Below are 26,934 nucleotides of genomic sequence, written 5' to 3'. Positions count from 1 at the left end.
TTGAGTTGATTCGTAGAACAGTGAGAAGAGGAAGCCTTCCCTTTAAGGTAGGAGAGACTTTGTCTCACACGCTGTGACTGGTCATCCTATTTTGCAACTAGATTATCCAAAACTGTAGGTTGCAAAATATCCACCCAACAGTTTTTGATAATCAAACGAAAATACTAAGAAGGGGAGAGAGTGAATCCATATTTTAAAATTTTACCACAAGGTAAAATCAAAACAAGATCACACAAGATGAAGACAACAACACAAAGCTTTTCTTGCATGGAAAACCCTTTTGGGTAAAAAAATAACGGTCCACTAATCAAAAATGGGCTACAACCCAGTACAAATTGAACTACAACTCTTTTCTCAGCAACATCAAAGTTCAGGCTTTACCCTCTCCAACCAAGAGCAACAACTCATACAATCAAATATATGGCTACAACCATTTGCATATAACTAGCAAGAACTTCAACAAGGAAAGCAATCTGTCATTAGTCCAGCAGCATGAGTATATTAGACTCCGTTAAAGATGTATTGCTTCTGCTACAATATTTTTTGCAAAACAACAATTTGCTAATGCATTAAGCACGGATCACCTTTTTCCTTAGAACATTTCAGATTCTTCCAACTGCAAAAAACATGCTGTCACATAAATGAATGAGAAGTAAATTTTCAAAGAACTTTCTATTGCTCAACATTGAATACTCCAGCTGAGCTCGATCTTATACTGTATTTTTCTCCAACCCGTTCAACAATAGACCAGGTAATCAAAATTAAATGCATAGGACACAATATAACCCCAACATCTTACTTAACTCCAAATTTTCCAAATAGCCTCACTTTAGGACTTGTATCTGCCCAGAATTTTTAACAATGCTTGCCATTCAGCAAGAGCTTTGACACCCGCATGCGTCTGATAAAAAGACAAGAAATCACACACAATATAGAGAATGCAGTCACACACCCTTCAATTTTATTTTGTTGCTTCACATTGAATACCATTTTTTCGCTTTTACCTCAAAGACTTCATATCACAGCCCAGTAGAATCATTCTTTACGAATTTTAAAATCTGGAATGTATAATCATTATCCAAGTTGCTGTCTGCACACAGAAAAACAGTTTGCACTCACATCAATCACACCTAACAGACGATTAGCTGGGACTAATATCTTTATCACATACAATCTACATGATATATGGTGTCATTCTAACCATAAATACAATGCAACACGACAAGCCTTTATCATTTTTTTTTAATGACTTCGGTAGAAACGATTCCATTGCCAACCGCAAACAATGTGAGTAGGATGCCACATATGCAATAGAAGCTGCCGTTTTGAAGCCGCTTGTACTGAACAAAGGAAAGCATGTGTCGAGCTAAGAAAAGGAAATGGACAAGAAAAGCTATTGTTAGTTTCAGCTTATTATTATTCTTCAATCTAACCTGCTTGAGCTAGCAGAAATACCTTAACAACCGATACAAACTCCTCAATCTGATCTATGGTGTCATCTATCAAGGATTGTAATCACAACATACAGTAATGCCAACAAACTTAATGCAATTCTCTGAAATTGCTAACTTCAGATATTAACAACGAAATCCCTTCTGCTCCCTCTAATATAACTACTCCCTCTTTGACATTGATAATCATCTAACAAATGTATACAAAGCTGAAGCATTGGGGTGAAGGATGCATCATTTAAAGCTTCCCCTGAAAGTAAGTCAATCAGCAAGATAAGAGTACACCAAGTTTGCTCCTAAGACATTCAAAATATTCCCAAGATAATGGTTTAGTAAAGATATCAGCCACTTATTCTTTAGTACACACATATTCCAGCTTGAAACATGGTTCACAACCTGCTCTTTCAATAAGTGAAATCTGATCGGAATAATTTTAGAATGTGAGTGCATAACAGAATTCTTGGAAATATCTATACCATTGGTATTGTCACGGTAGATAGAGAGATAGGATCAACAAACTCAACTTTAAAATCAAGCAATGTATGTCACACAACACATCTGCAATATATTCAGCTTCACTTGTAGATAGTGAGGTGCAAGATTGTTTTTTGCTTAACCACAAAACAAGACAGCCAGCTACGAAAAATGCATCACCACTTGTACTGTTTTCTTATCATCAACTGATCCTCCCCAATCTGAATCAATATAGACTGTTAGAGTAAAATCAGACATTTAGGATACCATAAACCAAAGTTAACAATCCCTTCTAGATACTTGAGAATTTTTTTCACTACTTGCACATGAATCTCTTTTGGCATTGCTTGAAACCTTGGAACATAACCAATACCCCGCATACTGTCATGTCTAGTAGTTGTGACAAACAATAAACTGCCAACCATTGACTTCTAAAAAGTTTGATTAACACACGGAAGTTCATCTTCTTTACTTAGTATATAATCACTTTCCATTGGAGTGCTAACTAGACTACAATCCTCCATTATGAATTTTTTCGCCAATGCTCTAATATTAGATTTAGACAAGAAGATTCCTTCTACCGATTGGTGACTTTGTGGCCCGAGAAAGTAAGATAACTCACCCAACATAGACATTTTCAATTCTTGTTTCATGTTTGCAGCAAACTCATTTGTCAATTTAATGCAATCACTTCCAAAGATAAGGTCATTCACATAAAAAACAACAATTAGAATGTTATGACCACCTCTTTCACATATAGATTGCTATGAACACATCGCTTTTTGAAACCTTGCTGCTGTAGGCATTTATCCAGCCTGTCATACTAAACTCTTGGAGCTTGTTTAAGGCCATATAGAGCCTTCTTTAACTTGCACACATTGTCAAAATTGTTAGACAAGGTAAAACATTATGACTGCTCAACATATACTTCTTCATTTAAATCAAAATTCAAAAAAAATGATTTAACGTCCATTTGATTAAATTCTAAATCCTTTAAATGAGGCAAACGCAAGGAAAATTCTAATAGCTTCTAACCTTGCTATGGGTGCAAATGTTTCATCATAATCCACGCCTTCAATCTGAGCATAACCTTTACAAAATAGTTGTGTTTATTTTTTACCACTTGCCCTTCTCCTGTAATGTCCCCGTCATAAAATAAATATTTAATGGACCGATTGATTTAGTATATCTCGGACCCATTTTTATTTAATTGTTTCTATAGGTATGGCCATCAGCTATCTTTGTAAATCGTCAAGAAGTTTCTCCGAAGGGTATTTAAGCACAGCATGTAGGTAATAGTAGGTATGCAATTTGGATTATTTCTTTGTATTGCGAATTTATGTTGGAGCTCAGTATTTTTCACCATTTCGGAAGTGAAATACCTTCCCCACTTGACTTTCCGGTCTCGGTGGGAATCAACCCTCACCTTATTCCTTCCATAGTACTTCTTTGCTTCGGATCTGGCAAATCCGCAACACCAATTTTGTCTGGAATATATATCTGTATCTATCAGTTATTATCTCAATATACTCTAATGTCTTTTATTACTAATTCCTTTAAGTTGTCAATTCCATTTTGGAGGACTTAGTGTAATGAATCGGAAGAACAACATTGCACTACATCACCTCTGTCATTGTATGGGTTCTTACCATTCGCTACATTTCCAACATCATCTTCTCCAAACCGTATGGCCTCCAGATACCACTGTACGGTCTTCCAATCACCCTATACGGCCATCCCAGTCCCCACCGTATGGTCTTCCCAAATCAACCGTATGACCTCCTAGCTTCAACCATACAAACTAGCAGCTCTATCGTACGGCTTGGACACTCTCCCTCCAGGCCATATATTACCTCCAATTTGATGTCCTCTAACTAAGATGAAATTGGATATATAGAGGATCCATGTCTTCACTATGAGGAACAAAACATTACATTTTCATTTACTTTGTTGCGGTAGACCCATCTTAGTGCCAATGACATTTTTATCCTAGGGTCTTGGTAAAAGTTCTCATGTGTTACTTGTAATGTCCCCATCTTTTCAACCTCTTAGAGGAGTTCTTAGCCTTTACATTCTCCGAAGGCTTAAGTGGAGGAATAAGGAGAAATGGATAAATTAATTTCTTATAAAGTCATTAAATAAATTTAAATTAAAAGGTGACTTTATATTTAATTAATTTAATTAAAATTGACTAAAGTTAAATTAATTAATTAAAAGAATCTTCTAGAAGGAGGAATTAAATATTATTTTATTTCTTCTAGATGGAGGCCCATCTATTGGAGGAAAAGACTAAATAGGTAGGGCAGCCTCATTGTTGATCATCGAATGTGTTGCCATCTACTCTACCCGATTACATGTGGAGCCAAGGGTATCTGTAGTTGCTACATTGATCGTTGGGAATGAACACTCCCATTGATTTTCATAACTAAGGTGGTGAAATATCTACCGAAGGGTTGTAGCTGTTGGAGAAGACAAATCAGTCTTTTCATTGTGCCAAATTTGTGGCCCAAGGCCTGATCTATGGAGTTAGATTGAAGGATTAAGTCAGGTATTGCTATAGTAACTTTGCTACACTGTCGCTGCTACAGTGACGCGGTACAGTGGCACTGCTACAGTGACTCACTACAGTAAAATTCAGATTTTTGGAACAATTACAAGTTTGTATCTATTACATTTTGCATTGTTTGAGAGTAGATACTTAGGGCATTGGTAGGGTTTTTTAAATCTGCTGTGGAGAGGTTGTAGACTGATTTATATCAGAATTTCATTTGAGGATTTGTCAAAGGGAATTAGAATATCATTTAAATCAGAGCATGCATTGCCAAAGTCTCATTGTTGAAGATGCATATTTTCTCATTTGTAACCAATGTATATATGTTCCAATAAAATACAAAAAAAAAATATTTGCATTGCCATTGTTGGTCATTTGGAGTTTGCAAGCATATCTCTTTAGTTTGGCATTTATGAACAATCAACATTCAGATCAGCATTATATTCCTTGTGTCCAAAGTGTTTGACGAAATTCTCAAGTCAACAAAGGATATTACATTACTCTTTTGAATCTGCTCTAATTCTTCTTCCCTAGTAGCAATCCAAAGCTTATATTTGGCTGCCTATTCAAAACATTTAGGCTCAAGCAAAGAAAGTAAAGAAACATATTCATCTTCATAGTAATTGGCATTCTTTCTCGAAGCTATCGTTCTATTTTCGGGTAATACTTGTTCAATAGGATGATTTCTTTGCATAAATATGGGAGTCTTGGAGGAAGCTGTATGAATTTGATTTACTTGTAGTTTCAGCTTCATCATTGGACGAGGAACTATTGTCACTTTGTGAGAGTGTCTTTCTTAAGTGTTTTGTGTGTCTTTATTCAGCTTGAGTGTAAAATCACACTTAATTAAAAGTCAGACATTTGACATACACATTCTCAACTTTAGTTTCACCATTATTCAACATAAGAGTACCTAGCAACTTCAGCAGATGAACTCCCTCCAAATCTAATCTTTACAGCATTTATTTTCTAAGTGTACAAAATTTAACTAAGTCACCAGTCATGTGCCTAGAGTAGCCACTGTCAACATACCAAATATCTTTTCCCTTTTGTGCTTGAAAAGCAGTTTCACAGCTAAAGATTTAATCAAGGATCTTTGTTTTGCTCTTGGCTTTAGCATTGTTAAATTGTCCTGCAAAGTTGCTCTTACAAAATTTTGCAGGATGACCAAAGATATTGCGCCTATAACAGATATCATTATAGTTTCCAAAAGATCCAAAGGTGATCTTACTAAAGAAATGGAATTTGCTCCTAGCAAAAAATTTGTAGTTAGTATCTTTGTAACCAAAGTAGTTGCAAGCAAAACAATATCCATAAAAATAGGTTTTATTAGACCTATTCAAGTAATCTTGTTTAGAGGTAGGAGGTTGCTCTTTGTTTGCATTCTGCTGAACTATTCCCTTGTGACAGAGAACATTGACCAACTTCTAGTCCAATTTCACTTTTGTCTAGTGCTTGCTTTGAGAAGTAAGAAGATTATCCAAAGACATGCAGCTCCTTAGATTTGTTACTTCTTGTCCTAACAAGATTGAGGATTTGTCAATTTTCCTAAGTGAGGCAACTCCAGCTTCTAACTTGCCAATATTTTCTTCTTTCGTCTTAATTTGATTCTCCAAATCCTCTTGAATCTTCTTGGCTTCCTCATTCTCAAATTTTAAATCAATGAGAAGTTTTTCAAGTTTACAAAGGACCACAGTTGTTTTTAAGTTTTCCTGACTTTCAACTTGCAACAATTAAGGTTTTGATCCTTTCTGATTTTTCACCTTGCCCTTGTTGACAGACGGTACTTCAAACATCACTTCCAAGATAACAGGTCCAAGCAGACCCTTTTGGACATTGTTTGCAGATCGATTATGCTTTACGGCTCCATGCTTTGGGGGTTGTCTCTTCTAGGCTCAGATTGGGCTTCCATTGAGTGGGTTCAAATTCTCCTCTAACATATGATCAAATGCAACCAATTTACACCGCACGCATTATTCTTGCCAAGTTTGAGGCTCCATCTGTTCAAACTCACTACATTTTTTACTTAGTTTGTTTCCTCCATTGCCTGCAGGGATTTGCAAACTCCTGGAGGGGTGATGCAGAGCATCCAGAGGTATAAGGGAAATCCTGTGTCACCCAAAAAAATATACTTAGACTTAGTTTCTGTTTCATGTGTTTTCATTTTTGGATACCCATTTGGGTCAAATAAAAGTTCCAACTCTCACAGTTCCACTATCAGTGTTCGTGTAAATCTCGAAAAAATAGGAGTATGTAATTGAGCCATCATTTTGGTGAACTAGGAGATGTAAATTGGCTAGATGAATGTAATTGTAATTTAGAGCATTCCAGAAAAAGAATCAGGTTAAAAGGCCCCACGGTTTGAAAGTTATTGCAGTTTTTCGAGTTTTGGAGACCTCCTAAGAATGCTTCAAAGTCAGGTTAGGGGCATTATATGACCTCGAAAAGGGCCGAAAAATGGGGGACGAGCGAGGCTTGTCCACAGGGCTATAGAGCGCTTCGAGAGCTTTTCGAAAATGTAAACGGTTCGTCAATCGGAGCTACGGTTCAAAAGTTATGCCTCTCGGAAGTTCGGTTACCGTTTCTGGATTCTTCTAGATTTGCGTCGACTTCAACGCAGCTTCTGGAACCTTCTATTTGGTCGGTGGATGCCTACTAGCACTTTCTAGAATGTACTCCTAGACCTTAACCCTCCGGGGTCTATTTAAGGAGATTTCTAGCATTGTAAAAGGCAGTTCGGAGTGGAGTTTGAGAGGAGGTACTGAAAGGAGAAATTATCTCCACATTTATGCTATTGTAAGCCCTTAGGGCATGTTTTGAAGTTTATTTTCTCTGTACTAAATGTACTAGCTTATTTTTCAGTTAATACAATTTCCCTTTTCTACTGTGTCCATTCTGTTCTTGGGTTGTGTCCTCATCAAGGGGTGCCAGAGATACTTTTACCTGGTGCTTTTGAGAAGTACGAAGATTATCCAAAGACATGCGGCTCCTTAGATTTATTACTTCTTGTCCGAACAAGATTGAGGATTGCCAATATTCCTGAGGCAACTTCAGCTTCTAACATGCCAATATTTTCTTCTTTCATCTTAATTTGATTCTCCAAATCCTCTTGAATCTTCTTGGCTTCCTTTTCCTGAATTTTTTAATTAATGAAGTTTCCCAACTTTACAAAGGACAATCGTTGTTTTCATATTTTCTTGACTTTCAACTTGCAACAATTAAGGTTTTGATTTTTTCTCATATTTCAACTTGCCCTTGTTGAGAGATAGTACTACAGACATCCCTTCCAAAACAACGGGTCCAAGCAAACCCTTTTGGACATTGTTTGCAGACCGACTATGATTTACGGCTCCGTAGTTTGGGGATCATCTCTTCTAGAGTCAAATTGGGCTTCCGTTGAGTGGGTTCAGACTCTCCTCTAACGTATTATCAAATGCGGCCAATTTACATCACAAACATTATTCTTGCAAAATTTGGGTCCCATCCATTCAGACTTGCTACCATTTTTTCCCTAGTTTGTTTCATCCGTCACCTATGGGGATATGCGGACTCCTTGGAGGGGAACCAAAGATACTCTTAACTAGCCCTCTTCTTCTCAAAGGTCATTGCCTACTCGGACCCTACTAGGCATAGTAACGAGACTCGCCGTGAGTCGGGTGAGTCGTCCGGGTCGGTGAGTCAAGTTGCCTCAGCCGGGTCAAAATGACCCATAACCCTAGCTCGGCGAGTCAAGTGAGCTGACTCGCCTGACTCGCCTGACTCGCCTAATTTTTATTTTCTTTTGCCTTTGTAGTTACACAATTGATATATGTTATGTATGTGATCAAATTACCTTCTATTTTATGATGTTATTGTGTCTTTAATTTTTATTCAATAATGGGTGCATGGAATTAATTTAAATCCAAAAAAATCTCTAAATTTCATGGGTTTTATCACTTTGCCGAGTCACAAGCGAGTCCAAGCCGGGTCACGAGTCGAGTTACTCTTGCCGAGTTCGAGTCGGGTCTGAGTCTCATTACTTTGCTACTAGGCGTCAATGTTGGGTTCTATCGAGATTGACATCAATCACTTCCCTCCTTTCCAATACTCCCTAGATACCCTATTTCATCTTTTGCCCACCCGACAGGTGATGACCATGCATATCAAGACTGACCTCTACAAACGGTATATCCTTACTACTTGAACCTACCATCGTGGGGGCCTCCACATAAGATGGCTTTTTACGTGGAGCATTTTCTCGAGTTACAGGATGGGGTTATTGTGCGCCCCACATACCTGTCCCATGGTTAGTTTCATGCTCGCCATATCTCTCTCGGCTCTTTCAGACTAGGTTCCCATCATCTTTGCATCTAGATAGATCACCAATTAGCGAAGGAGGACGGGATCTATCAGCTTTGTGACTTGGGGATGGTCGAGACAAAGATTCGCTTCATTTTCCATTCACCTATCTATTACGAGATGCCAAGGAGATTTTGTTGCTTATTCCGAGAGGCTAGCTCTCTCATGGCCTTCGTGTACATAGAGCAGAGATGCCTTTCACTCTACTTACAGGAAGCTCAAAGGCTAAGGGACCACATCCTGTAGTAGCTCCTCCACCAAAACAACAGCCTGAGTAGCTCATCGCCCACTTTTCACAATGGTTTCCCTCATCCGAGCGATCAAGCATGTGTTAGACCCTCAGCACGAGCTTCTGCGGGTTGTTAAACAACATAGCTCAGCTCGGAGACAACTTGACACTATCAAGAGAGCTCGGAGACAACTCGACACTTTCTATACTAGACTCATCTGATTATTATTAATTTCTTCCAAGTGGATCAAACCAGTTAGGTAGCGGGCTCACCTTTTTGGCAGCCCCTATTGGGGTTGTTTGGTTGGTTGCTTCATTCTTTTAGCTCTTTGTTTGTTTCCTTGTTTTCCCCTAACACCATTGGTGCTCCTGCTTTGTACTAGGTTGTTGCTTTGTTTCTTGCAGTCCCTTAGACCTTTTGTTGGTCTTTTGTTGGACATTAATAAATTTATCTTAAGTCTCTTAGTTTCAACAAGTGTTGTAACTAATTCAAGTTCTGAGTCAACTTCATCAACTTCCACATCATCATGTCCTTGACTGGTTAAATCTACATCATCGTGATTATCAATTTGAGCATCTTCCTCAACCATACACACAATATCATCATCAAGGTTTTTGACATGTGTTGCTTGAAGTTGCTCCCAAATCTCTTTAATTGTACAAAAAAGTCAATATTTCTCACACTCAGTAACAACTAAACAACTTAGAATTGCACACATTGCCTTTGGATTATTGTAAAACCTAAGATTGTGTAATGACCCTGCTCAAATCTGATCTCAAAGTGCTGATAAGGAACTCAAGGAATATCGTCAAACAATTCACTTGCAACCTCCCAACTTGCTGGTTTATGTGATCATAATGATATAAATGCTTGTAGAAGAAACCAAAGTACTCCAACCGCTTAGAAATCAAACTACAATGCATAAACTCTAACCTAGAAACATCAATGACTCAATTTCATCTTTAACAATGCTCATATATAACTTCTAAATGCAAAACATGCACCTACAGCCAACTGGTAATTTTAGCAAACAGTTGATATGCAACCTATATGTTGATAAGAACATTTACATCCATTGACAATTTGTCAAATAGTTGGCATACATCTTCATATCACATTCAAATGAATGTTACAGCCATGTGAGACTTCCCAAAGATGATGTCTTATTGAAATGCAATTGCCTACACAAGTTTTCATCGAAATGCCAAGACTCTTGGCTGAAAATGCCAAAGTCTGATTACATCGTCTACCTACAGCAGCTCTATAAAATGCATCTAAATGACACGTAGATAGCATGAAATCTTCAAGGAACCTGTAGCTTGAAGTTGACTTGAGTCTCCAATGGTGAAGCAAGCATTATCTCAGAAGATGAAGACCTCATGAACCCAAATCGAGCCACCTATGTTGCCGCCCCTGTTTTTGAAGCAATGGCAGAAATAATATGCAGCCTCTTGGTTGCCAACAAAGCCTCCAACAAGATCGTCTAGACCTCTAATATGAAGCGCCTCCACTCCTAGATGAAATTGTCCCAAGATGAAGTGTCTATGAGCAAAATCGAACCTCTCACACAAGATGATATGATGACAGAAATTCTGGAAATGACTGGTATAAAAATATGAGCATGCAATCGAACTCCTTCATGCCAAATTTGCGGAAGACTTAACACCGAAATGTCTCCTCAAAGCCCTAAATCGAATCATACAAAAAACTTGGCCAAAGGCCACTAAGTTTTAACAATGGAGCTTAAACAAAAAGTCTGAAGTAACTTTCTCCCAGCTGCAATAATTCAAGTGATATTTCACACTCTCAAAATTGCGCACCAATTGAGAGTTTTCCTTCTCAAAGGCCAAAGACAACTGCAGAAACCCTAGGCTCCACAACCATCAAACATCAACATCAACATCAACAACGACAAATTTGGATGGTGAGAATGAAACCCAGGATGCCTATTTATTCTTTTTTTCCACTTTCTCCAGAAACTTCTAGAACATTATTTTATTTTATTTATTAAGTGACTTTATAAGATATTTTATAATTCAAGTCACTTTATTAAATTAATTAAATATAAAGTTACCTTTTAATATTTATTTATTTGATAACTTTATAAATAATTAACTTAATACCACTTATTTATTTAATTAAAATAATTAATTAGTCATCCTCATAAAATATTCATTATTTTGGACAACATAATTAATTTAATTAATTAAATCAAATTACCTCCAAAACGGGGACATTACAAATTGTGAAACCTGTTAACTTGATGTGTAAGGAATGTTTGATCGCTAAACAGAAAAGTACATTTCCAAGCAAAACATTTACTACTTCAAAAAAGTTGGAAATTGTTCATGCAGATCTATGTGGTCCTACAAAGACAAGAACTTTCTATGGTGAGAGGTATTTCATTCTTTCATTGGTGATGCAAGCAGAGGAATAGTGACAAGAGGAAAGGTAAAAGATGAAATTTGTTTGATTTCACAGATTGAACCAAAGAGTACTGATGAAGCAAGGATGAATTTTGGATAAATGTTATGAAAGAAGAGTTTGAGAAAATTGAGAAGAACAATACATGAGAATTGGTCCCTAGACCTAAAGATAAGAATGTTATAGGTACAAAATGGGTTTTCACCAATAAAATGAATGAGCAAGGAGAAGTTGTAAGAAGCAAGACAAGATTGGTATGTAAAGGTTATTCACCACAAGAAGGTGGACTTTGAAGAAACCTTTGACCCTGTAGCAAGATTAGAGGTTGGAAGAATGTTTTTGACTCATGTATCTAACAAAAATTTCAAAGTATATTAGATGGATATTAAGTCAACATCCTTTAATGGTGTACTTGAGGAAGAAGTCCGCTTTGAACAACCTCATAGATTTCCATTGATAGAAGAGAAAGACATGGTATGCAAGTTGAAGAAGGCATTGTATGGATTAAAGCAAGCACCTAGAGCATGGTATGTGATTGGATAAACACTTGTTGAGTTTGGTATTTAAGAAAGGTAATGCAAACAATAATATGTATTTGAGAACTAATTTTGATGGTTTACTAATCATTGAAGTATTTGTTGATGATATCATTTTCGGTGGAAATGATGAGGCAAGTAATATTTTTTCTAATGAAATGAAAGATGAATTTGAGATGTCTATGATTGGTGAGACGAATTAATTTTGGGATTACAAATAATACAAACTAAAGATGGTACTTTAATATCTCAAACTAAGTATCTTAAAGAGTTATTCGTAAGATTTGGCATGGAAAATTGCAAACCTGTTGGAACACCTATGGTTACAGGATGCAAACTATCTAATAAAGATGATTTACCTAATGCTATGCAAACAAGGTACAGATCAATGATTGGTGGCTTATAGTATTTGACTCATACAAGACTAGATATTGTTAATGCAATTGGAATTGTAGCAAGGTATCAAGCAGATCCTAAAGAAAGACAATTTGTAGCAGTAAAAAGAATTTTCAAATATTTGAAAGAAACATTAGAATCTGGCTTATGGTATGACAGATCTAATGATTTCACATTTTATGCATATAATGATGCTGATTGGGCAGAAAATGTAGATGGAAAAAAAAGAACAAGTGGTGGAGCATTTTTCCTTGGAGGAAGGTTAGTATCTTGGTTGAGTAAGAAGCAAGATTGTATTTCCCAGTCTACAGCAGAACTAGAATTTGTTGTAGCAGCAAACAACTGTAATCAAATAATGTGGATGAAATAGATGCTAATGGATATTGGCAACCGACCATCATGCATTGTAACAATACAAATACAATCAGTATGTCTAAGAATCATGTTTTACATTCTTAAAACTAAGCACATTGCAATTAAGTATCATTTTCTAAGAGAGAAGGTTGCAAAGAAGGAAATCAGATTGAGCTATATGAGTACAAAATAACTGATAACAAATATATTCACTAAACCATTGGCTAAAGACACCTTTGAGTATTTGAGAGGTATGCTTGGCGTGATCGCCTCACCTAGTATAGAGTGATTGATGCAAATTTGCAGCGGTCCAGTCTATTCAGAGCAATATTCATTCATCTAGACATGGTGCTTGGTACTGCTCCTTAGGGGCAGTGGTCGTAGAGAGCAGAGCTAATTCTAAGAGTTCTTATGTAATGTTTTTGGCACAACAATGTTTGTTGGCACTTCACATATTTTTGGCTGCAGATTGGCTTCACTGAATGCAAGTCTTTGATAGAGATGTTCATCAAATAGGGAATACTTCAAAACGACAAATGATGTTTGGCACATTGACACCTTTTCCATTGATGTCAAAGGGGGATAAGTTCATCGAAAAACCTTTGGGTGAGAAGTTTGAAAAACCTATGGGGGAGCAAGTTGACCTAAGAAGAATATTACAGGATTGTATCTGTTAGAATTGGTAATCTTTCCTTGGTTGTATTTATTAAATGGGATAAACCAAGGTATCCCTTATGTTGTTTGTCCTCTAGTCCACATGTGAGGACAAGTCTATTTTGTAATTCCTTTATTAAGGAAAATAGTTATTCCTCCTTAAGAGGATTATGACACTTGTTATGCACACACTTATGAATGTGGCAATCATTCACTTGGGAGTTACAAATAACTCCTCTTCTCATCTCTTTATAAAAGATGCTTCTCTCTCATTCACAACACACAATCACTATGTAGTTCTTGTAATGAGCCAGTGGCTCCATTTTCTCTCTTCTCTCTCCTTCTTTCATTCTTTAGGCATTTGCCTCATTCATATTATTCACAAGGGGTTTTCTTTGCTTTCCCCTTTCAAATCTTTGTCTCCTCTTGTTGATTCATTGGTGGTTGTTCATTCTTTCACTCTCTCTTTGGATCTGAGTTTATGGTAACTATTTTCACAAACTCTCTTGGATTAATTGTTAATTCTTTTATTTTAGTTCATTTCGATGTTTTTATTTCTAACAGTATCAAAATTTGTAAAGGCTACATATGTTGAGGATATTTAAAAAATCGTACCCAATTGTCAAGCGGATACATGGTTGCTTTTGGATTGATGGTTTTTCACCATAAGTTGGCATCAATGCCAAAGGCAAGATTGTTAGAAATAAATGTTTGGTTGACATTTGGATGTATTGTTCATGTGTTGTACTAATGCCGGGTTTTGTCCTCGATGATCATGATAGATAAAGATTTTGTACATTGCAACAGGATTGTTAGCACAACAAAGTTGACATATAACAGGTTAAGCTATGCAAGCTTGGATTTGAGTAAAATAATGACTATAGATATCATATCTATGTCCGTTGGATCTTATGTTGATTTCTAGATGAGTTACAATATGTTTGGCAAAGAGTTGATCTAGCTGGATCTCGAAGACCTCAAAAATTTAATCCACTTAAGATCTCTTGAAATTGGTATCAATGTGTAGAGCACGGTGAAACGTGCCTGACACAACTTGAAGCGTGTCAAAAGGAGTCTATTTGCTCGAGATATGCTTGGTCAAAGATTTGGTCAAACAAGCGAACAAGAGGTTGACCAAAAAGGGTGAAAATTTGACCGTTTCAAAATTGGTCAAAAATAGTCTCAAATTGAAGAGCTCGTCAAGAGCTTTCCGATTCAAACGGACGAAAGCCAAGTTCATATGCAAGAGTTATGACCGGTCAAAGTTACCCAAGAAAAGGGTTGACTAATCAAATGATGACATCAGCATGATGTCTAATCAGCATGCTGACATGGAGTCCATTTAATCACATGGCAAAAAGGTGATATGTCATTTATGAACTGATCCTATAATATAATGACGTGTCATTGCTAGGAACTAGTTTTGTGCCACGTGGACATTTAACTTTTGCTAGAAACAATGGCTGGCTACTTCAAAAGAAAAACTACTTTTAAGTTTTGGAGTGTGTTTTGAACCCTTGACTTCCCTTTAACAAGTACGTTCCTCTACCAATGCACCATGCAGGTGCTTTGGGAAGTATTGTGCATTTACTGTTTTAAAAGTAAACACAAAAGGCAGAAGCCACTAAAGGACGAAAGTGGAGTTGGTGGGGTTGGGACACTTGTCATTCTTTACAACCAAGAATCCCCTCAACCACTTGGCCGCCCATGAATTTCGGGATTCATTCCCATCGTTTTTAAGTTTCTCCACTCATATTTATTGACCATAAATTAATCAAGGTAAATCAATCTGATAAGATTATATTATCTCCAAAATAGGAGGATATTTGTAAATGGATTAACCTTATTTTTAATATTTTTTTTAAATGAGAGATATGGGGATTATATGGTTTTAACCCTATATAGTAGGAAATAAAATTATATAAAAGGGGGTTATGTTCCTTTGTAAAGAAATCATCCTGGAATGAGACTTGGACAAGTCTTTGTAATTCTTGAAAAGAGAATTTGGGAGAATACTCTAGAGAATTAAGTTTCTCATAATATGAGAGAAAAACTTAGAATTTTCTTGAGAGTATTATTTACAACGTTATGTCATTATTGTAAAGGCTTAATGCCCATTATATTTATATGCTCTTGTTGAGAGAGTGAGTTGCAATTTTATTGCTCAGCATTGCAAAAAGTGACAAAGGAGCTAGGCACGAACATGTTGCTAGCAATTTTCTGTCATCACAATGTGGAAGCGAAACGATGTTTGTAACTCCATAGAAGACCATGGTGATGTTAGAGTTTTTACATCAGTTCACAAGCAAGTTCACAAGCAACGTCAGTTATGATCTTTATATTAAATTTGTATCCTACTTAATCTTAAAGTATCATTTGCTTAGTTCACAAGCAACGTCAGTTATGATCTTTATATTAAATTTGTATCCTACTTAATCTTAAAATTGTAAGTGATTCATAACAAGGAGTTTACAAATCAAGTGTGGTAGCAAACCAGTGTGTAGGAAATAATGTCAAAGATAGATGTTTTATATTTGTTTTATCTTACTGGCGAGGTGGAATCAGTATCAGCAAGCTTGGATCATTGTAGAAGACTTGTTCATGCAATTATGTTCATGATAGCAAGACTTTGAGATTATCCTAGAAAGATCATTGTTGTGTAACATGTAGTGTATTTTACTGGCAGTCAACTGTGTTAAGGAAACGTATTGTTTATCATTGTAAAATGCAATATTTGTATTATAACATGTGGGAACCATAATACTTATGAAGGTGTGTATGCCTTAGCATGTACCCATGTAATTAATTTTGGGGAAGCTTTAATAAGCCAACCTAACACAAGGTGTGTATACTTTAGCATGTACCAATGTAATTAATTTTGGGGAAGCTTTAATAAGCCAACCTAATAAATTATTTGTAAGGGTATAGAGGAAGAATGTTTTCCTTAGTTGGAAATCATCATGTATGTGATGTATGTGGTCAGTTGATGTGAGCTTCCATGTTGGATGATCATAGCAAAGTAGAGATTGAGCTGGTTTATTGTGGTGAGCTTCAAAGGAACTATTTTGGCAAGCAAGTTGCAGATCCATCAGTTCATTAGTTTGGATATGTTTTCCTGAAGATTTGTTCTTCATTTTCATTCAGTACTTAGGCAGTGGGTCCACTTGTTTCTTTATCAGCATTTAACAGGATTCAAAACTTCTAACAAGGGTTCAAAGTCTCCTAATACGGATTTATCCTCTAACAATGATAGTTGTACTGGATGAATTGTAACTGGCTCCTAACAGGGTCATGTTCTTTCACAAAGAACTTATATGTTAGTACACTATCTTATGTATACCATCCCCACAAGGGATTTCCCTCTGGTCAAGGGTCTCCCTAGTCAACAAAATCATTGTGTTATGGTGTATGGTTTTCCATTGTTGTGCATCATTGTTGTAATTGTTGGAGTTCTTCTTTTCATGCATGATTGAAGGACATTTAAGCAATGAAGGATCATAGAATTAAGGTAAAACAAACTCTTTAAATAGAGGAAAATCTTTAAAAAAAGGTTTTCTAGGAGCATTGCATATGAATGAACAAGTTTTTGGTAAGAAATGAAGCATGGATGAGTTCATTGCATGCTTGTTGATGTACGAGTATGGATTTTGGGATTTTGGCATATAGAGATGGTTGGAAACTATTAGGACGGTGAATGGATGCACATATTCGAGCTCAAAACATGTGTTTTTATGGTGAAAACCCCCAAAACGGGTTTTGGGAGTATGAAAGCATATGTGGACATGATGATGTTATGTGGAAAATGTATGTAAATGAATGGAAAGGCATTTACTTGAAATGAGCTTTTGTGATTTCAATACAAGTAAATGTGCAAACACATGCAAGCAACGACCATCACAAGTTTTTAAGTCATGTGGCAACTGTATGTTAAGTATGAATGGAGTGCACATAAGCATGGAAGTGAGATTTTTGGATGGAAAAGCATGTGATAAATGAGCTCACTTTTTATGAAAGTTTCTTTCAAGAATAGGGTTTTTGATCTTGATTGCACATACAAGGGAAGTACTTGCACATGCAACTTGGAGAATTTAGATGGAAGATAGAAGGAACACATCATATTTAAAACAAATGCAAATTTGAAAATGAAATGACGAGATTTGCAAAATAAATCAAAAGAACATATATATGCAATTTTACCTGATGAAATTCACAAGAAGTTTTACCTCTTTCCACCAAAAACAAGAGAAGAAATCTCTTCAAATCTTTGTGCAAAATTTTAAGCAAATCCAAGAGATTTTCGGATTTAGAAAAAAAAGAATGAAAGTTATATAGACTTCGAATCTTGACTGAATCTTTGCAAAATGAATGCATTCTTGAGTCAAAATTTGTAGCTTGCCAAGTGTAGGAAGTTGGAGATTAAAAATGTATCATTTTTGCAATTGTTTTGACCAAGCAATATGCAATCCCATATTAAAAATGTCATCCCAAGCATTACATGCAACTTGAAAAGGATTGTATACAAGTTCGAAATGATAAATAATGTTTTAAATCTTTCCTTGAGGCAAAGAGTTGAAGCTTTTATGAAGAAAAATGCTCAAACACAAGATGTTTTTGGGAAAAAAAACGTGCCCTAAATGGGTTGTAATTTGAACAAAATCTTCTTAAATCTGCATTGTTAAGTAGCCAAGAATGATCCTTGAGAGACTTAATGCAAAAACAACCCTATAGAAAGCAAAAAAAATCAAGTTTTGAGAATAAATCTTGTGGTTCTTTGCTCCAAAAATCCTATTTTCGGCAAAAACGCCCAATAATAAGGGGGTTTTTACATGTCAAAAACACATGCTTTCCTCTCAAAAATTGCCACTCTTGCTTGGTTGGTAAAAACACCTTAAACAATGATCAACCTCCAAAACACATAGTTTCTTGCCCAAATTTGCCATTTTTCAAAAACACATGAAAAGAGAAGCGAAGACAAGGTTTTGATAATGAAAAGCCTGTACTTCTCAAAATAAAAAATTGTTACTCTACTTTAAGCCTCAACAGTTATAAAATGACTAATAACACACTTTCTAGTGTTAAAAACGCATGCTTTTGGGTCTAAAATCGCCACCCATATGAAGATTTGGTCTAACATGCCTTCAAAGTGATTTCAAAATCCACTATAAAAGGCATTTTTGAACACTAAAGCACATGCTTTTGTCTTAAAAATTGCCACCATATGTATTACCATATCAAAATACCTCTAGTGGAAGAGTAATGATGCATTTTTCCACACAAGTTTTTTCAAAATGCATATGCTTTTGGGTCTGAATTCCCCACCTATATGCATTTTAATCCTACTCAAGTCAATAAACATATTAATCAACTTCTAAAGTGCAATAACATGTACTTTTGGTTTCAAATTCCCCACTTATAAGCACTTAAGTGATAAAATAACATGTTATTGCCTATAAAAAGTCCACCTATATGTGTTTAGGACTTGTATTTACTGACAATGGGTTTTTAATAGGTGTTTTGTATGTTTGTTGCCCCACTTTTCATCCTACACCCGAGTAGTAAAAGTGATTTCTTGTGTCTTAGTAGTTTCATACTTGTGTTTGAGTTCAGGATAAGCCTCATTAGGTGAAATGAATCTTCATTGGATTTTTCATTTTCCCCTTCTCCACATCTCATAGCCGGGTAGTTCTCCTTTTTGAAAGAGGGATTTTGCGAGTAGCTTAGTGCCTAATCTAATGGAGGTTCACGTTGCTCATAACAAAGATTATTTACAAGAATTCTATCTACTTGCGGTTTATCATTTTCTCAATAAGAACAGAAGCTTGCGGAAATTCGGACTTTGTCTTCTCCTCGGCAGTTTTTCAACCCATGAAGATGATTTTCCGCAAAGAGCTCCAAATGATGCATACAGGAGAATTCATCACAACTATCATAATCATTCCAAGTGGAAAACTCAAAACTAACTTCTCCCCAGCCGGTTTTCAACCCATGAAGTTGGTTTTCTGCAAAAGGTAATTCTGAAGGAAAGGAAACAAAGGTGGGTCCCTAATGAATTTTCACACTCCTTTAGGATGTTTCTGAACCCAAAGAAGAAAATAGTCTAAAGGTAAATTAAAAAGGGAAGCCTAGGCAAAGAAATGGAAATTGTCTTCTCCTCGGTGGGTTTTCAACCCATGAAGACAATTTCCTGGATTTTAAAGAAAATCAAGTTGTAAGCGAATTGGAATCACATTTTGTGCATAAGATATCTCAAAATGATAATAGAAATAATCTATCCATCGTGGGAAAGAGCTATTAAGCGTAATTCAACTCAATGGATATTTTAATACGGAGTACTCTATTGATAACTTTATGAAACTTAAAGGGGAACGGGAAAGTAAGTATGGAAAGATAGAAAGTTACCGTTGGGCCAACGGAACAGTGAAAAGACGTCGAGATATCTATTAAAACCATGCATTTACTATTTCAACGGATCTCTCCTTCAATTCATTCATGTGGCGCAAATTCTAAAGATCGACGGATGAATTGAAACTCCTATATAGATGAAAACACGAATAGTTACACAAACTACCGCTCTTTCTTGAACTGTTATTCTATTAATTTGCATAACTTTTTCAAAAAACCAATATCTGCGCACTTGCAATCCCTCTTCCTTTTCTAGATTCAAAATTCACTTTTAAACAGAATGGCAACTAGATTTGCGGGTTTCGACGATTGAATGGAATTAAGTCTTCACTGCAAAATTTCACAGATACTTCTCTTCGTTTTTATGATATGAAGGATTTTCAAAGGAGGGTGAACTCAGAGCCGATCCACCCCATTACTAAGAAACTCCGAGGATGCAAGCTAGTCGAGGTAGCTAGTTTCCTGTTGCAGTCCAAGCTCTGGAATTAATCTATGAATGCATAAATCATTATAACCCGAACACCAGACAAATTGTATAGTCGAATGACACAGTGTTGATCTCCATTGATAGGCAAACTGTGGTGAATTTCCTTTGAGTTCCTGAACAAGAAGAATTTTCAAATTTGACATTTGGAGGAGCCATTTCCGAATTCTCTGCAAAGAAAATGATTTGGAGAAAAGAGATCATGCAATCATGGTTTCAAAAACCACGGAGCGCCAAGAGTAAGGTTCCTAAGACTTTGTTTGGGAGTAATCTCAAACTTGAGATTGTCGACATCATTGTCCTCTTCACAGATTGAAAGGTGAGGTAGAAGCTTTAAACTTTGTTAAGCAATATTTCTTTTTGGTACAAGTCATCTGCTCTGATACCGAATATATTGATTGAGCTCACAAGGTAAGCAAGATTCTGTACAATGCTCTTAGTGCTGCAAAATTCTACACCGCATTCTACATGCCCTCCTTCCTCATTTACATGTTAAACTCTTTACAATTATGGCCAGGCCTCAAAAGGGTGGGAAATTTTCTTGATGATGTGAAGTCTTATGAATTATAGCCATGTTTCCAATTGGAAAATAGCTATGCAGAGTATATAAGAGTTAATGATGCATTCACCATGAGAATTTGCAGGGAGCTACAAGGATGTCTAGAGAGGAGATTCACCCCCGAAGCCATGGCAAACATTGGCCAATTTGGGAGTTATTTCATCCAGTTCTCATCCTTTTCATATTTGCGTCTTGCAGCTTTTAATGGCTTTCCCTTGAAGCTGCCGAGATATCCCAATGATATGACCGTGTTGATCGAGATCGTGCGGCAAGCAATCCAAGTGAACGTGCTGAGCGGGAGTCTGAAGAAGAAAGGGTACAAGTTTCCTATAAAGGTGGGAGCTTACAGTTGTGAGTCTCATTCTAATGCAAAGAACATGCTTAAGGTGTTTGAAATGAAATACAAATTGGAGATGTATGAAGTCTTGAGGCCCATGTTTGATCCGAATGGATATGCAAGAGAAGTGTTGCAAATTGGGAGTGTAATCAAACATATCACTACCATTAAAGACTACTGGGTGGATTGCAAGGATGAGTTCGAGAGCCGCAACCGTGCTTTCGCCAGGCTTACGGGGGATCAAGTGAAGATGTATAAAGTTAACATTGATATTAAGGGAGTAGAAGATGATGGGCATTATATGTACAGTAACACCTATCTGACAAAACTAAGAAGCACTCCTATCAACTTCGAACCTTACGAAGATGCAGGAGAGGAGTTAGATATAATGATGGCCCAGATTATCAAAAGGACCAGGAAATGGGTCGAATGGACCACAGCCAGAAGGAGTCGAAGTAAAGGCACACCCGCTCGAGCTTCTCCAGCAGCTGCAACGGCTTCCTCTTCTCAAGGTGGCACCTCAGGTGTAACTCTGGCTATCACTCAATGGCCGGCTCAACCATCAAATGGAGGTGACCAGCCTCCCGATAAAAGTATCCCCTTGGCTAAGACTTGTCAGGACGGCTCCCTCCCAGTGATTGGGACTCCATCCGATGCTGAGAAAAAGAAAGTTGAAGAACAAAAAGATGGTGTGGTTACCCAAACCCTCTCACCTCATAGCAGTCCAGTTCCATATGTAAGTGTCGCACTTCTCCTACCAAATAGCCCTCAAGCGTAGGTAATGGACTTAGGAGATGGAGGAAGTGGTGATAGCAAGTCTACTGAGTCAAACGAGGCAACGAAGAAGACCTCAGAGGCAGAGAAGGGCCAAGATTCTTCAAAGCTTGTTTCACAAACTTCAAAGAATCCTCTCTTTGACTGCGAGAACAACCACCCCAACCGAGAGAAAGATGTTTAGCATAGACTCTCTCGGGACTGCCTCCAAAGTAAAAGGCACTGATTCATGGTTGGAAAACACTCTAGATAGGAAGAGAAAGAGAAAAGATGAAGGTGCCCCCAACAAGGACACCTTATCTCTTTTTGTTTGCTCTGGATCAACACTAAGTAAGGTTAAGAAGCATAAGACTTTGTCCATCCTTGGACAAGACCCTGAAACAGGGCATCTAACAATGGAGATAGCAAAGCCTATCAAAGAGGGAAGGATTGAGGATATGTCTAATGATGACTTTACTCTGCATTCGGTGGATCTTGGGGAGGCCAAACATGATACCAAAGTTGGCTTATGGAAGTTAACAAATGAGGTGATTGAAGGACAGTTAGAAAGCCTTAAATTGTCGAAGGTCGGGATGAAGGCGGAAACACAAGAACTGAATGGCTTCATCAGGCAATTGGTCACCCCGTTGGCGAGCATATCCTGGATGCCTATTACTAGTGATCCTACTGCTGTGGATGTTCAAGCACTCATCTCTCAACTCCAAGAAGACAAACACTTTGGGCAGATCGGTATAGAGTGGAGTGGGAAACTCAAGTTGGAGGAACTCTCCATTATAGAGCAAATTGGCAATGCTATATTAAGGCTGGAAACAGAGAAGGATAATATTTCATCAAATAGAGCCACTTTGGCCGCGGAGAGAACAAAGAGTGAAAATTGTCTCTCTGCTGAAGATGATCAATCATATGAAGACTAAGGAGGCTGCAGAAGCAAAGATCTTGCCTAAAGGGGATGAGCCTTTATTTGAATGGCTCCAGAGCATGCAGTTCAAGTCCGAAATGATCTTGACAGCAAAAGAAGGGCTCAAAAAAACCAAAGCTAAAGTGAAGAAAGATAAAGACAGAGATTATGAACTCCTGAGAGGTTTGCATACAAACTCGCAAACTAGTGGTCAAGGAAAGGGAATAATTGGAATAGCCGTCATGCAATCAAACTTCTCCAATTACATGGATATCTTCCGGCTACCAAAATAGAATTTCCGTGCTCCAGAAACTTGGTGGATGCGTACACGTGGCCATGGAGGAAATGCAAGACCGTTTGAGTGTTGTCAAAGATTTGGCCAAAGAGCATTCTAAATGGCTCTTGAGATTTACTAATGTACATGTTCATAGGCATGAAGAATTAATTCCAATCATTGTAGCCGCTAAGGCCTATAGGACAAAAGCAAAAAAGGGATATTTTGATGTAATCATTGTAATTGACAAACTGGCTTATTGCCATTTGTCATTTTTGAGAAGATGAACCAATTAAACTTCTTTTGTAACGGTCATCTCGGAGTCCTATATGTATTGGAATGAAAGATTAATAAAAGGGTCAGCTAATTTATGGTGTGAAATATTGGATGTTGCACAGCCAATTGAATGGTATTTTGTGTCAATTATTTTTTGTTCCATTCCATTAGATGTTAATTGTGTGTTTTCTCTTTATCTGAATTAAAACAAGGAGTGAACGGAGCTTCACTCCCCTATTTTGAGGCAGTGAGCTGAATATGATAAGCATTGTCATCATAGGTTCAAGAGAGACCCTTTAGGTTTTTCCTTCAAGTTAATCTTTTTTTTCTATAATTAGTTTCCTACTGATCAGTTTAATATTAGTTAGTATGCACTATTGAATTGTTACGTCTTATGAGTTCATAAACTTCATTGATCTGCTGAAATCTTTCCTTGCCTGACTTAAATCCTGTATAGGTTTGGCTTGGTTTGCCTCTCCTGTTCTCGGGTTAAGAACATACCCTTCTTTAGATTTAGGAATAAACATAATTCATTGCAAATCTGCAATAGGGAGCTGTGCCTAATAATTCAGAGGAAAGTTGGTCTTTTAAGAAGCAACTTTCCAACTGTTGTAAACAAATATTGTTCATAAATTTGGGCATCTAAGAGTTAAATAAAAAAAGAACAATCTGTTTACCAACAATGTTGATATATGCTATGAGTGATAATAACCCCACCTTTATGCATTTTAAATGTCTCATGTAACTAAATTTAATAAATAACTATAGTTTTCAATAGAGAAACATGAAAATAGACTTTAAAAGGATTATTTTAATAAAACATTCAAAACTATGGTCAAATTAACTTAAATGAGCTGAAATTTTTTAATGGATTTCAAAATCCACTTTAAATATTAAACTTTATTTTATTTCGTGCAATTGCTAATAAAAAGCCCACTTTTGGAGGATTTTTAATCAAGAACAAGCGTGATTGCAAGGGCTATTATTATAAGGCAAAAACAAGACTCAAAATTATTTACAACAAGAAGAAAATGAACTAAAGACGTAAAAGTTTACCAAAAATCAAGAGTTAGCAATCAGAGAAGCAAAACTCTTCCTCACAAACATTCTACAATTAAATTTGATAGAAACCTTCAAAGAAATGCATGAATAAAGTAACATTGGGTAGAATTTGGAGATAACAAATTGCACCTTTACCAATACGTCAAAACAAATAGGGTGCACCTATGGATTCATGAGAAAATTACGTAGGGTTGCCTCAATCTTGTGATATCAAAATTGAGGACACCTTACCCATGTCTCAAAATCATTTTTGTTTTTAGGCAAGAGACTATTGTTGGCGATCTGTCACATAACCCCTCCAAAGTAACTTCTTGTCCCTCATGTCGGAAGCAAATTTTTAAGTTTTGGGAGGGAAAACCTAAAGGATCCTAGGAAGTATATCCTAGGGGTGCTAAATATTATATTAGTGTCTGATGGTACCACAGAAATTTTCTTTAATGTGGAGTTTCCATATTGTGATTTGTAATTGGAAATTATTTTAGTACATTGAGCCATAGCTCCCATAGCAGTGGCTGCCACAAATCCCTTTAAATTTTTAGGTCTCAGCTTTATCCTTGCAACTAATTTCTCACTAATGAAATTATGGGATGCTCTACTATCGTCTAGGATGATAACCCTTTGTCCTTTGATTTTGAATGTACGGTGCTTAGAGGCTTGAGAGATGGTGGCCAAGTCCCATACTCTCATTTTCATATCCTACCTTCTCCTAGGATTTTGGTTTGGATGTTGCTTCTATGTGATGCATTCAGTTTCCCATGGGTCTTTGCACTTAAAGCACAAATTCCTCTTTTTAAGTTACCTCGCTGTTTTTGGGCATCTTCAAAGCTTTTCTCAAATTAGAGAACCAAAAAGGAAAGAAAGCAAATATACAAAGTGAATAAAAAGCCAAAAGAGTGTGGCCCAACACAGCAAACAAAGATTAAAATTTAATGGCCCTGATTTCTCTGAGGCAACAAGCACTATATAACCAGGCACGAAAAAGAAAAGTATTACTTCTAGCTAATCTTATTTAACATAGAAGAAAATGAGATAACACTAACGAAGCAAATTTCATAAGTAATTAATTCTAACCTGTGGATAGTGAACCAACAAATGTTTCCAGAAATCTCCATGCTACGATGAATAAAGCATGATTTGTTACTGCATGTTTACGAACTGATAACATTGTCCTGCAATAAATTAACATAGCTATCCATAAAAAAAAAATGAAAATCAACCAAAACTAAATATGAGTATAGACAAATGACAATGAATTTATAATGTATTTCTTCTTCAGAAAATATATCAGCAAAGATGATAACCTGAATAGAGAAATCGCCACCTTACAAAAGATCCCCATGCCACAAAAGCAAATTACCATGTCAAATTAAAACCCAAACTATACTTAAATCAAAAGGCAATGCTACTATGTAGAAAATTTGTTATAACAAGTTAAGAAACATCTAAATGAGTTCTGAAAATGTACCGCATCATTCAACACAGATTCTCCAAACACTAAAGCATAAAGATTCGTATCGCAACCTAGATCCTGAACAAAAACAGACCATCAGAAAGAAATAAACTTGAGAAAGGTTAGTAAAACAACAAGTCAATTGCAGAAAACCTCTACAAGTTAAAATAACACTTGAAGATTTCTCATGTAATAGCAATAATATTCTCATTACTCAGAAGCAAAAGCATGCAGAATTTGATTTTGCATTCTTATTCTAGAATCCCTGATAGTTATAAATTTTCTCAAAGACAGCTATAAAAATTACAATAGAGCAATTGCGTGAAATGCGAAGTGCATAATTTTAACTACTGTTAGTGTAGTGTGGCATTCTAAAAATGAGCTAAGCATTAATTTGAAGGGTTGTTGAGCTTGCTCCCAACCATTGGGAATGTATGTGACCCTCCAAGATTATAGGCTGCTTATTCAAATATTAGATTTTTGTCAAAATGTGAGAAAACTGCCTCTCACTCTGTTTGTAGCAGCCCTAAAACTGCTGCAAACCTATGTCTGTTTACCTGAATCTTAACACCTGAACAAGAACTGGAAACAATTTAAGGAAAGCATAAATGGACAAAGTTTTGGAAATCTGAAAAGGAATTGCAAATCCATTATATTAAAAAATGTAATCAATCTTTTTGTCCAAATATGAACAACCTTCGTGAGAGGGTAAGGACACCAACTTAGGTCAAACCCATTGGAGTATAGGTACTGCAATGGCCCAACACAATCTTCAGGCTTGTGCACAATAATTGCTTTCCTCAAATTGTGCTCTACTTTACTTTCCTAAAACTATGTTTATTTAAAAAAACTCTTACATTAGCTCTAATGATTTGGCATCTGGATTAACTTTTAATGGACCCACAAGACCCCACTATCTAAAGTTTCATAACAGCCCATATCCTTGAACAGTGGTAAAAAGCAAAAAACATGATTGAGAGGAATTGGTGCTTCTAGCATGAATAGAGTAC

The 26,934-nt window shown here is 36.5% G+C and overlaps 1 protein-coding gene across 4 annotated transcripts in view; it reads right to left on the bottom strand.

Moving 5' to 3' along the window:
* The window catches only part of LOC149545080 (sodium/hydrogen exchanger 5-like), a 155,560-nt gene that overhangs the window by 91,235 nt on the left and 37,391 nt on the right, over positions 1-26,934 (bottom strand). For all 4 annotated transcript variants that reach the window (XM_089795576.1, XM_089795575.1, XM_089795574.1 and 1 more), the window contains exons 7-9: positions 25,940-26,002; positions 25,776-25,795; positions 25,546-25,643 (exon numbers count right to left, since the gene is read on the bottom strand). In XM_089795576.1, coding sequence (XP_089651702.1) covers positions 25,546-25,643; positions 25,776-25,795; positions 25,940-26,002 — 181 coding nt within the window. The remainder of the gene's footprint in view (positions 1-25,545; positions 25,644-25,775; positions 25,796-25,939; positions 26,003-26,934) is intronic.

Source organism: Cupressus sempervirens, chromosome 8 (genome assembly GCF_028749045.1).
Source record: "Cupressus sempervirens isolate cs-2001-9-10 chromosome 8, ASM2874904v1, whole genome shotgun sequence".
Taxonomy (NCBI): Eukaryota; Viridiplantae; Streptophyta; class Pinopsida; order Cupressales; family Cupressaceae; genus Cupressus; species Cupressus sempervirens.
The sequence above is the reverse complement of the archived record's forward strand: the minus strand, read 5'-3'. Positions and strand labels throughout refer to the sequence as shown.